The sequence below is a fragment of the Crocuta crocuta genome, unplaced genomic scaffold (assembly GCF_008692635.1).
Source record: "Crocuta crocuta isolate KB4526 unplaced genomic scaffold, BGI_CrCroc_1.0 scaffold431, whole genome shotgun sequence".
NCBI lineage: Eukaryota > Metazoa > Chordata > Mammalia > Carnivora > Hyaenidae > Crocuta > Crocuta crocuta.
The window spans coordinates 542,797-556,314 of NW_027528859.1; the positions used below are offsets into that span (position 1 = coordinate 542,797).

The 13,518-nt window shown below is 38.1% G+C and overlaps 1 protein-coding gene across 1 annotated transcript in view; it reads left to right on the forward strand.

Annotated features, from left to right (window-relative positions):
• ERP44 (endoplasmic reticulum protein 44) overlaps positions 1-12,015 on the forward strand; it is a 97,528-nt gene extending 85,513 nt beyond the window's left edge. Inside the window, exons 11-12 of the mRNA XM_077756097.1 lie at positions 9,512-9,614; positions 11,439-12,015. Coding sequence (XP_077612223.1) covers positions 9,512-9,614; positions 11,439-11,540 — 205 coding nt within the window. The 3' untranslated portion in view covers positions 11,541-12,015. The remainder of the gene's footprint in view (positions 1-9,511; positions 9,615-11,438) is intronic.
• Positions 12,016-13,518: the final 1,503 nt, after the last annotated feature.

Below are 13,518 nucleotides of genomic sequence, written 5' to 3' on the forward strand. Positions count from 1 at the left end.
GAAGAAACAATACTTACTTGTATCTGAAACCAAATCACAGATCTGTGAATCATTTTTTCCTTCAGATTGACCAGATTGGTTTCCTGCCAAATGTAAAGGAACAGATTTTATATGTAGAGGAAACGAATGGGGGGTAACTTAGGAACCGAGGAGTACCCAAGGGCAGGTCTAGGAAATGTTCTACAGTCTACAGAAGAAACTAGAGGGTGGTGTACGGCATAAGGCTGCTGAAGGACTTTCCAGAGAGACTCGCCTTCTAAAAAACTGTGGCCAGTAAATACCGTACCACCTGTGCCTTTGCTGGAGTGTACCTAGATGCTTCTGCGGAAGCCCCGGTGACAGGGACAAGCCGGACAGGCTCCAGGTCACTCCCAGGAAAATGGAACAGATCCTTTGCCCCAGATCACTAAATCACTGAAAATGATCGTAATTCCTTAAGCTGCTATGTCTGGGATACTGGGCTGGTTGGCTGCATTGGTGGCGGGGGGAGGGGCGGGTGTGGTGAGGAGTTGAGAGAGGCAGGACAGAACTAAATCTGGGAGGTAGGTGTCGCACTAATTTAGCAGTTTGGTCACCTGCTATGACAAATTAGCCTGCCTCCTTGAACTCGGAGGGAACAAACCAGGTTGGGTGAAATGATTAAGAGCTTGGAGAGATAGGTAGAAGAAAAATTTTAAACCAGGTCACCATTAGGTCCCTTTTGACTCTGAGAATTTTGTTTTATTCTTCATTTTCCAGGTGCTCTTTTTAATAAAAACCCAAATGAGGCGCTTTTTTTTTTTTTTTTAATGGAAAAAGTTGGTACTGGGGAAGCTTAAAAGGCAGGTTTTAGTTTTTATTATCTCTTGCTATGCTAACTGCTTTGTGACAGCATTAGTAGGTGTTCAGTAAGTGTTTTAGTTAATTTGCTCTTAGTTTAATCTGTTACATATGTAAGAGTCTGATTGCTGTGTATATATATCTTCACATCTGGAATATATCCTAGTATTTATCAGCTAGCCATTCACCCCTGCTGTTCCCCTCCTCTCCGATTCACCTCCGTAGCTGTGATTTCTCTGAATGTGCCTCTCCTGTCAGCCACTGGGCAGTGTATACACTGGTCTGGGTCCCTAAACACCATTGTTACTCTCATGTAATGTCCTTATCATATAACTGACATTGATTACCTTCTTATAAGCACTTTATATTTTACAGATCATTACACTGTATTTTGCTTTATTTGGTCCTGCCAGCAAAACAGGCAGAGGCAGGCTCTGTACCAGCTCCACTTTATACTTTATGTGTGTTCTCAGTTTCTGTAACAAGCTTATAAGACAGGTATTATTTCTACTTTTACAATAAAGCAGCTAAACTCCAAGAGATTTTAGCAACTACTAAAGTCAGGTCACTAAGAAGGCAATATAGTTAGCAGTTAGGTGCTCAGACTCTAGTTCCTAATCCCAAACTGTTACCTACTAGTTGTATCACTCTCGGCAGTGTTTACCACCTCTGCCTCAGTTTCCCCATCTGTAAAATGGGAATGATACTATCTGCTTCATAGGGTTGTTGTGGGCATTAAATGAATATGTATATCTATAGCTCTTAGAACAGTATCTGATACATGAATATGATAAGGCTGCATTGCCTGTTATTATAGGAAATAATATATTCAGATTCAAATCTAAATTATTAGACCATAAAAACAATACAATTAAGTTGAATAAGTGGCCGTGTTTTCATTTTACATATCACAAAGCTGAAGCTCAAAGAGGTTAAGTAATTTAAATGACAAAATACTGTTTTCTTAGTACTACAATACATTAAATCAGTTTGTACTACATTATTGTATAAGTTAAGTTAAAGAGTAGTTAAAAGGGACGTTTGGGTGGCTCAGTTGGTTGAGTGTCCTACTTCGGCTCAGGTCATGATCTCACAGTTCATGAGTTTGAGCCCTGCGTCAGGCATGCTGCTGTGAGCACAGAGCCTGTTTTGGAGCCTGTGTTCCCCTCTCCTGTCCCTCCCCTGCTCATGTGCACACACACTTCTCTCTCACTCTCTCTCAAAAATAAACATTTAAAAAATAAAGACTAGTAAACAATATTAGGAAATTGAATCCAGCAATATAGAAAAAAGAATAATATGCAACTGAGTGGGCTTTAACTCAAGTGTGCAAGGCTAGTTCACTCAAAAACCAGTCACCGTAGGGGGGTGTGTGTGTGTGTACACATGCCACATTTCCCTTATCCATTCATCAACTGATGGATGCTTGGGTTGTTTCTCTATTTTGGCTTTTAAGAATAGTGCTACATTGAACATGGGAGTGCAGATAACCATTCAAGACAATGCTCTGATCTCCTTCGAGTAAATACCCAGAAGTGGGATTGTTGGGTCACATGGTAGTTCTGTTTTTAATTTTTTGAGTAACCTCCACGCCGTTTTCTGTAGTGGCTATACCACTTTACATCCCCACAGATGCCGACCAAGGGTTCTCCCTTCTCCACATCCTTGCCAACACTTACCCTTTGTCTTTTCGGTAAAAGCCATTCTGACAGGTGTGAGGTGATGGCGCATTCTGGTTTTGATTTCCACTTCCCTGATGATTAGTGATATGAGCATCTTTTCATATACCTGTTGACTGTACGTTTTCTTTTCAGAAATGTCTTTTCAGGTCCTTTGCCCATTTTAAAATTGGGTTGTTTTCTTGCTCTTGAATTGTTTTAGTTCCTTACATTTTTTGGATATTAATCCCTTATCTGATACATCGTTTACATACCCACACCATCACTCTGTTGATGGTTTCCTTTGCTGTGCACAAGCTTTTTAGTTTGATGCAATCACATTTATCTGTCTTTGCTTTTGTTGCCTGTGCTTTTGGAGTCATATCCAAAATGTACCCACACCAAGATCAGGGAAGTTTTTCCCCTATGTCTTCTTAGGAGTTTTACAGTTTGTCAGGTCTAATGTTTAAGTCTTTAATCCATTTTGAGTTGAATTTGTATATGGTGTGAAATAATGATCCAATTTAATTTTTCTGCCGGTTGCTATCCAGTTTTCCCAGCACCATTTAAAAGACCATCCTTTCCACATTGTGTATTCTTGGTACCTTTGCCAAACATCAGTTGACTGTGAGTGTGTGGATTTATTTCCGGGCTCTCTATTATGATCCATTGATCTATGTCCTTTTATACCAGTAGTATTCTGTTTTGATCACTATAGCTTTGTAGCATATTCTGAAATCACACAGTGTGAGGCACTTGGGTGGCTCTGTTGGTTAAGCGTCCGGCCTCAGCTCAGGTCATGATTTTGTGGTTTGTGATTTGAGCCCACATTGGGCTCTGTGCTGACAGCTCAGAGCCTGGAGCCTGCTTGGGATTCCTGTCTCCCCCTCTCTCTGCCCCTTCCCATGCTCACACTCTCTCTCAAAAATAATAAACATTAAGAAAAAAATTCCTGGGCCAGGGTGGTTCAGTTAGTTTCTGTGCTGGCAGCTCAGAGCCTGCTTTGGATCCTGGGTCTCCTTCTCTCTCTGCCCTTTCCCCAGCTCATGCTCTGTCAAAAAATAAATAAACATTAAAGAAAAAAAAAATTTTTACATTTATTGAAAAAAATTTTTTAATGTTTTTATTTTAATTTCTTTCTGAGAGAGAGAGAGAGAGACAGGGTGAGCAGGAGAGGATCAGAGAGAGGGAGATACAGAATCTGAAGCTAGCTGTCAGCACAGACCCTGATGAGGGGCTCGAACCCACAAACCGTGTGATCATGACCTGAGCTGAAGTCGAACGCTTAACCGACTGAGCCACCCAGGTGCCCCTCAATTTTTTTTTTTTAAAGTTTNTTTAGGGTGTGATTCCATATGAATTTCAGGATTGTTTTTTCTGTTTCTATGAAAAAATGCCATTGAAATTTTGATAGGGATTGCACTGAATGTGTAGACTGCTTTAGATAGTATGGACATTTTAACAATATCAGTTCTTCCAATCCATGGATTCAGGATATCTTTCCATTTATTTGTCTTCTTCCATCAGTGTTTTGTAGTTTTCAGTATACAGATATTTTACCTCTTTGGTTAAATTTATTCCTAAGTATTTTATTCTTTCGGATAAAGATGTCCATTCTCGCCAGTTGTGTGTAGTATGATACTAGTCCTAGCAAGTTCCATGTGACCAAAAAAAAAAAAAAATGTTTAGACTAGAAAGAAACTTTCTTTGTCGATGACATGATTATCTAGCTACATAGAAATGCCCAATATATGTACAAGAAAGCTCCTAGAACTAATGATTTCAGCAGGATACAAGGTCACCTTTTAAAAATGACTTTTATTTCTATATATGTTAACAATAAACATTTGGATACCAAAAAACATTTAAAGTACCATTCATAATAGCTCTAAAAGCAAAAAATAATAAAGAACTACGTAAGTATACATCTAACAAAATATGTGTAGGATCTATCTGCTGAAAACTATAAAACACTGATGAAAGAAATCAAAGATGACCAAGATAAATGAAGAAACACTGTGGATTGGAAGACTCAATAGTGTTTAGATGTGAATTCTCCTCAAATTGATTTATGGATTTAATCCAATTTCAATCAAAATCTAACTAGATTTTTTTTTTGTAGATAGAGCGGATTCTAAAATTTACATGGAAAGCTAAAACTAGAATAACTGACACAAAACAAGTGAAAAAGAAACAAAGCTAAAGGACTCATAGTACCCGACTTTAAGACCTACTTACTATATAGCTAAAATATTTACAACAGCCTCATATTGGTGAAAAAATAGGTTATGTATTGCTGTAGAACAGAATAGGGAGACTAGAGGTAGGCACACAGTGATTTTAAGATGCAAAGATAATTCAGTGGAAAGGGGTAGTCTTTTCAATAAATAGTGCTGCGCTGCCTGAAAATCTTCAGACCATAAAAGAAATTCTTCCTAAAAAAAAAGATTAACTCAGGGGCACCTGGGTGGCTCACTCAGTTGGTTAAGCATCCAACTCTTGATTTCAGCTTATGTCATGATCTCATGATTCGGGAGATCAAGCCCTGCATCAGACTCTGCACGGACAGCATGAAGCCTGCTTGGGATGCTCGCTCACTCTCTCTCTCTCTCTCTCAAAATAAATTAAAAAATTAACTCAGAATTGATTGTAGACATTATGGAACTCTTAGAAGTAAATGTAGAAGAAACTCTTTCTGGCCTGAGGTTAGACAGAGAGCTCTCAGTATGCCCAAAGCACCATCCATAAAAGAAAAAATTCATAAATTGGCTTCCATCAAATTAAAAACTTTTCCATAAAGGATACTGTCAGAATGTAAAGAAGGTAAACGAATGGCAAATAAGCATATGAAGGGGTGCTCAGCACTATTAACCATTAGAGAAATGCAAATTAAAACCACACTGAGATTCCATTATACACATTTTAGAACGGCTAAATCCAAATACTGATAATATCAGGAGTTTGTGAGGATATGGAGCAACTGGAACTCGTTTTTTAAAAACAGGTTTTGAGAGAGTGCAGGGTGGGGGGTGGTGCCACAGAGAGGGAGGGAGAGAGAGGATCCCAAGCCGCCTCCAGGCTGTCAGCCCAGAGCCCGAGGCAGGGCTCAGTCTCATGAACCTTAAGATCACGACCTGAGAGCCAAAATTAAGAGTTGGACACTTGCCACCCAGGTGCCCCTGGAGCAAGTGGAACGCTTACACGTTGCAGCTGGGATACCCTGGACAATTAGGCAGGTTTTTAAAAAACACTTTACACCTTCCATATAATATACTGATATTTTTCCTAGAGGAACAAACTCACGCTCACAGAAAAGCCTGTTTGTAGTAGCGTTCAGAATCACCAAAATCTTGGAAGAACACAAATGCTCTTCAGTGGGTAAAAGGATGCCTAAGTGTGGTGTAGCCACTCATTGGCGTGCCATTCGATAACTAAAGGAACAAATAGTTGTATACATGCAACGGAATGGAGGAATCTCAAAAGCAGTATGCTGAATAAAAGAAGCCAGTCTCATGGTTACATGCTGAAGGATTCCAAGTACAAGACATTTCAGAAAAGGCAAATTATAGGAACAGAGAACAGATCAGTGGTTGGCAGGAGTTAGGGGCAAGTGGAAGGTCTGACCAAAAAAAAGCATGTTGGAATTGTTATGTATCCTATTTGTGGAGAGAGTAACTAGATGCTTTGTGCATATGTTAAAACTCAGAACTGTAAGCCTAGAAGAGTGAATTCTACTGTATGTAAATTTTTAAAAACAAAACTGCTTCTCAGTGAGATACAGTATGTCAAAGTTCATTTGATGATACTTAACATTTGTGCATTTCCCAGTTTCTAAATTTTGCATCACCTGAAAATAAAGATCGAAAACAAACAGAAAAACTGTTTGGAAGGTGGGAAAGAAACACTTAGGTGTTGTAATTAGAAAAACTGTACCCGAAAGTGTGGAAATATAATTGATTTTATTATGGCAAGATCCATTTATTTTCTTTAGCACATAATCAGGTTGTCTGTTTTCTTGACGATATACTGTGGATTCCGTGTTTCTTACTTAATAATGATGGATAGCTCCTGGCCACAAGCTAGATAAGAGTTCTTTTGTAATCTGTTTTCCTACCCCATCAGTTCAGGTTCATCATATCTCCCTGGTCTTTGCCTTTTGCTCACAGTTCTTTCTCTCATTTGTTGACAAGGGGAATCAGGTTAGGAAGAAGTCTGTTTTGAGTGTTCTCTATGAATTTGTTACATTTAAGACTTAATTATAAATTCCTTTTTGACGAGCGGAAGCTAGTCACACTGTATTGGTTGGGATCATCTTTCGACTTTATAAAATACCAAACTTAACGGCGGCTTTATCTTAAACATTACAGACCATTTGTGATTCTTTGATTTGAGTGTATATATTTTAGCACTCTGCTGTGCATGACAGTAGATGTCGTCATATTAAATTTAAATTGATCTCCTCTCAGTGTCTATCTTTAGTGCCTGTGCAATTTCTTCAGCACCAGAGAACCTTTCAGAGGCATTCTGTCAATACAGCTACCTGACAGTCATTTGTATTTGCAAACTGTGCATTTGGCACCTGCTGCTCTCTGTTGCACCGGAGCTAGTGGGGAGCCAGAAGGGGTGTGCAGTGAAGTTATTGGTTGGTACATCTCAGTGGGAGTTATTGAAGGGAAGAAACAACACTTGCAGGACCACAGGAGAGGATAAAAAGAAACTAGCCGCCATTCTTGGCTACCAAAAAATTATGATTTGAAAAGTAGGTCAATTCTACTGAATTAAAGGGTTAATGGACCTGAATTGCAATTCTTGTTAGAGATATGAAGAAAGGTTGCTATTTAAAATATATAATGAATTTTTAAAATGTGAATATTTCAGAAGACCGATAATTCATATAAGCAGAAATATAAATAAAAACAGTGGAAAATGCTTAATTTCTGAAGAAATAGAAATTAAAATGCAGGTGTCTTTTTGTCAAAGTAGCAAAACAAATTTTAATAATAAAGAAACATGTTGGCAAGACTTCAAAAAACAGGTAGACAAGTAGCAGCAAAAAATGATGTTTTGTGGGTATAATTTGCCTACAGTTTATCAAAAATTCTTATTAACTCAAAAGACTACCCTCAGCTTCTGATGGTTTGATTTACAATTTTTTTGCTTTACGGTGGTGCAGAAGTGATACATTCAGTAGAAACTGTATTTTGAATTTTGATCTTTTTCCAGGCTAGCGATCTGCACTGAGATATCCTTATAGTGCTGGTGATCAGCTCCCAGAAGCCTCTGGTCACAGAGGCCATGACTGACACACTTACACACATTCTGTGCCCTTACAACTATTGCTTATCCCTTTCAGTGCAGAATTTAGTAAATGATATGAGATTTAGACACTTTGTTACAAAATAGTCTTTGTATTAGATTATTTTGCTCAAGTAGGATGATATCAGTATTCTGAATACACTTAAGGTAGGCTGGATATATTAAATCTAATCTCCTTTTAAGGATTTTTCAATATAGGATAGGTTTATTGTGCTGTATCCCTCTTGTTAATTGAGGAAGATCTGTATTCCTACTTCATTAGATACAACTCAAGGAAAAAATTACAAAGGAAAAGAGTGGGGGCGCTTGGGTAGCTCTGTCAGTTAAGCCTCCAAGTCGGCTTCGGCTCAGGTCACGATCTCAAGGTTTTGTGAGTTCAAGCCCACATCAAGCTCTGTGCTGATGTTGCGGAGCCTGCTTGGGATTCTCCCCCCCTCCCTCTCTCTGCCCCTCCCTTACTCACGCTGTCTCTGTCTCTCTTAAACTTTAAAAAAATAAAAAAAAGGAAAAAGGTGGATGCATGAATCTGCTTAGCCTTATAATGGTCTGTTTTGCTACATTGCATGTTTTTGTACTGCAGACTTGACTGTTTTGTACTTCATGACATGACTGGTAATTAGGGGAAGGATGTTAATATAAGTAAGTTGTGTTGGTTCATACTATTTTCCTCAGAAAAGTTTTTTGTTCTGTTTTTTACCATTAAAGATGATGTTTTAGTGGTATACAGAGACCTCCCCCCCACCAACCCCAAAAGAGGAGAAGGGGCAGTTTTATGACCTTCAGAAGTACTTTGCTTTCCACAATGTTAAGCTATCGAGTGAAGTTGCCTGTGTGGTTGAAGAAGTTGTGAGATTTACCCTTGTGCTTAAAAAACAAACAAAACATGAAAAAACCACACCCTGATTTAGATTATTTTGATAAGTTGGTTCTGCTGGCAGTGAGTGCCCTCAGGACCTCAGTTCCTATCTCAAAAAAGGACTTGTAAGTTCCAGGTTAGGGCTACAGAGGATCCACCTGGCTGACCCAGCAGAGACTGAACAGTGCTAGTAATTTTGTTCTAGGCTCTTGCTAGTACTCTGGTTAGGAAGTTTTTTTCCGTTTTGAGAGACAGCATACTCTCTAGATTGGGCAGGAGAGGGGAAGCGGCAGGCAGAGGGAGAGATAAACAGAATCCTAAGCATAAGCAGGCTCCATGCCCAGCCCGGTGATGCTGGCCTCTGTCTCCCCACTGTCACCACCGTGAGATCATGACCTGGGCCAAAATCAAGGGTTAGACACTTAACGGACTGAGCCACCCAGGTGCCCCAGTACAAAGCTACACGGTTTTAAGTGGTTATAGCCTCTGTCACTATTTTTCCTGGAGCCCTGTTTTTTTTAGTGTGATTCTGCAGAACATGAGCTTTTTAGTTACATAGATTAAGGAAAACATAAATGCCCAACATCAAGGGAGGGTTAAGTTTTAGGACAGCATCTTGATAGACTCTAATGCATCTGTTAAAGTAAGCATAGAAAAATTTCTATGGAACAGGTACAAGAATTACAAAGCAGACTATCCACATTTCATGATTACACTGTATAAAAATGTTCACAGTATATGTGGCTTCTGATAATTATGGTAAAAATGGTGGGGTTGTAGGTAAAATGTAAAGAAAAAAATTTTTTAGAGAGAACTCCATTTTAACAGCTTAAGCTAAATTTTTATTTTACTTTGGTTTTAGAATTCCTGGAAAACTCAAGCAGTTTGTATTTGACTTACATTCTGGAAAATTGCACAGAGAATTCCATCATGGTCCAGACCCAACCGATACAGCCCCAGGACAGGTAGGACTCTTGTTTCTCAGTGGGAACTTTTTTTTTCCAGTTAGTCTTAAAAAGAACTATAAAGCTCTTGCACAGGCTTGAGTTTGTGCTCCTAAAAAAACCTTTATAAAGAAATCCTGAATAGATTCTAGATAATATGTAAATTATATTCCTTTAAAAATTAATTTTTAAAATTATGGAACTTCAGAAGAGTTGCAGGAATGGTACAATATAATTTCTTCATAAAGTGATCTCGAGTATATCCTCTGTGGAATAGGAGTAAACGGGTTAAATACATCTGGCTTCAAATATAGAAGTTGGAGGTAAGAATTGGAAGTACGTAGATCAGTGAAGAAATAGTGGATTCCATTGATTGGTTAAAGTCTTACTCTGTGGCCAGGAGATTGATCACAATACAAAGAAAATAGTGATTTGGTATTCTTGCTAAATCATCCTAAGCACCCTCAGCAATAATACAGTATTCATAAATTGTGCAAAACTTAACGTTTAATGCAGCTTTTTCATATGAGATTTAGAATGGTTCACAGCTACTTATGAAATTTTTGTATTTGCTTTTTATGTGACTTTAGCCTGAAAATTTGACTCTTTCTGTTTCTGCTTTGGTAAGCACCCCTAAAACTGCATTTTGATGCATTATTGATTTACATCATATCTATTACCATGATGATACATAACAAAACTCATATTTCATATGCCCAGAACGTCACTATTTTATCCAAGGAACCTCCACGTAGAAAAATAAAAGCTAAGTCCATTTTTCTTAAAGAGTCAAATTAAGTGCAGTGTCAAGAGTTCCCTTTAGGAATCCAATGATATCCTGTTTCCTTCAAGTCCCAGGTCAGATTTTTCTTTGATAATTAAACAACTGTAGAAGCAAATGAGTTGTTGGCAATAACCCAAAGGCAATTATTTTCCTCAGGAAAGTAAGCCTGCTTAATATTTTATCAGATTAGGGAAAGATGTTACTTACCATTATTGTATTATCCTGATTTATTTATTTCCACTTCTCCATTAGACAGTGAACTTCTGTTTTATAGTAGTATCAATATGGCTTAAACCAAACATATATCTCAGTAAAAATATAAATAAAAAATGTATTGGAGAAGGGGAACATGAGAAAATAAAATGGGAACTTGCAGCTGTTGCTTTCCCATTATAACGTTAGTGAGCCAGGATCCACAGTGTGTAACAGGGATTCTGTGCCCGTGTTACCTACAGGAGATACTAAAACAAGGACAACATGCTTGTTCTTGAGGAACTCAGGTTGTGGAGATGAAGGGGAGTCTTAGATATGTGAAATTCTTGGAAGCCACTCTTATAGTTCCCCTGTGTATTTTTGTCTACTGTTGGTGCACAAGTAAACTACTACAGAAATTCTTACAGAATGGAAGTGTTTATCTTCCTCCTTATGTCAGCTAATTTCTGGCATCCAGGTAGTCACTACATGAAAGCTCTGTCTACAGCGTGGGTGCCTTTAATCCTCTTAGTGGTCATTTGGAGGAGGGAAGGGTTTGGGCCAACCTAGTCACAGTTGTGCGGCCTTTCCAGAATATTCTAGGAAAGCCCTCAGGTGGTTTCCTTAGAGTACACCCAGGAACTGTCAGCAGGTTCACAGTTAAGGGCTGTTAAGGGCACCCTTGCCCTGGGGAATGTGAGTAAGGGCATTTGAAATGGGAAAAGCAAGAGTTCAAGCTTAACTCTGGTCTTTGGCACACAGTAGTTATCTTTTATTGATTATTAAGCAAATAATTACAAAGCAACTATTAAAATAGTGTAACTCCATAAAATATATTGATATAAAATGTTTTATTCTTTCTCTTGTAGCAAGTCCAAGATGTAGCAAGCAGCCCACCTGAGAGCTCCTTCCAGAAATTAGCACCCAGTGAATATAGGTATACTCTATTGAGGGATCGAGATGAGCTTTAAAAACTTGAAAAACGATTTGCAAGCCTTTCAAACAGCAGCATCAACTTACGTGGTGGAAATAGTAAACCTATATTTTCATAATTCTATGTGTATTTTTATTTTGAATAAACTGAAAGAAGTTTTGGGTTTTTAATTTTTTTTTCTCCCCCTGACTCAAAATGCATTGTCATTTAATATAGCCTCTTTTTAAAAATCTGTTAGGGATAAAAAAATAAAAATAAAAATCAGAGGCCTATCTTTGCTTTAAATCTGTCCTGTAAAATTTTTATAAATCAAGTGAAAGGTGACATTGCCAGAAGCATACCGCAAACTCGCACTCCTAGGTCAGGGAGGACTTAGGGGTGCTTCCTGTGTGGTATGTGCTTTTCTTTACATATGATCAGTTCTGTTGGTATTTTCATTATCACATTTCTCAAAGCTAAGAGGGTCTATATTCTGGATACGGGGAGGGGAATAAATTAAAATTTTCACACTGTGTACTGTGTTTTACTGATTGGTCGGATATTGCTTATGAAAATTCCATAGCGGTATTTTTTGGATTCTTAATATGTAACTTAAACATACTATGAAGAGGAGGAGAGCCATAAGCCAGAACATTTGGCAGGAACTGTCCTTACAAATTAAGAAAAAGAAAGTGAAAAGTGTTATTAAATTTCTGTGTGTTTGTCTAACAAAATGGCATATGGATGGCATTTAAAACTTTGAATTATACCTAAATCTGAGCTACTAGTGGAGCAGGTTACTACTGTTGGACCAGATGACTTTTAGGCTCCTCCTATCATGACACATTAATTTCCAAAGACAAAAACCAGCAGAGAAATTGTATTTCAATAATTCTGACTTACTTCTATCTTGTAGAGTCTTGTTCTGGATGTATAGGTCAAAAACAAAGACAATAAGGCACATATGTTTTTAATTTTTCCCATTGTAAAATTGTTAGAGGACCTACCCCCTCTAGAGTCCCCGATCCCAGCCCTGCAGTGTACAGTCAAATGGGTCCCTGGGCCAGGCCTCGATACCGCCAGGGAGCAGAGCCAGAGGGGGAGGCCCCTCGGTGTCCTGTCAGGAAGCCCAATGCCAGAGGACAGACAGGTTCAAAATTGGCTCTCCTCTGGGCCTGGGTTGGTGCTATAGGCCAAGAGTCATTTTATACTTGGAGTCTAAGTCAATCCCAGTTTGGGGAAAGATTATTTTTAAGCTTAAAAGGCTGACATGTGCCATTATATGTAGTGTGTAATATATGTAACATCTTCCAATTCTTTCAAAATAAAGTGAATATTTATAATGCATATTTAATGATTCTTATTTTAAAAACTCAGCCTAGAATTCTTAGTTATGCATGACTTATCCATCATTTCATTCAGAATAGTAATTCTTGTTAGTAAGGTGATAAGGGGCATGTTTAGTATAATCTTACCAGGCTGTTAACCAGAAAAGCCGGACAGAGCTTCCTCAAGGTTGAGTCTTAGTTCCGTTCAATTCATTGCTTTTAATCAGTATCTTTGAAATCAAAGTTGTAGCCTTCACATCAGAGGATGGACTAAATCTAAGGCAGTGAAAATGAAAATAAACATTTAACAAGGCAGCACATAACACCCAAAGCAGCATATGCAGTTAACTGGAATAAATTTATAATCCTGTAATTAGCTTTAAAAATATAAAGAAAAGATAGTACTCAAATATTGGATTGCAGACAGCTAACTTGTGAGTAGTTCTTATGAGAAAGGCCTCAAGGAACACATGTTCAATTTGATCAGAGATAACTGAGTGGCTGTTAAAAAAGATTTGAAGCTGCATTATTTAGCTTTTATGCGTATTGGGACTCAAATGTCTATTGATAGTGAGATGCAAAGTGATGTTGGGTAAGTTTTGTACCCCTCAAGGGCTGAGCATTCATCAGGACTTGCTCAATTTTATTTAAAAAGAAAAAAAAAAAAGCTGAAATGCAGAACACCAAAATGCATTATGAAAATTAAGT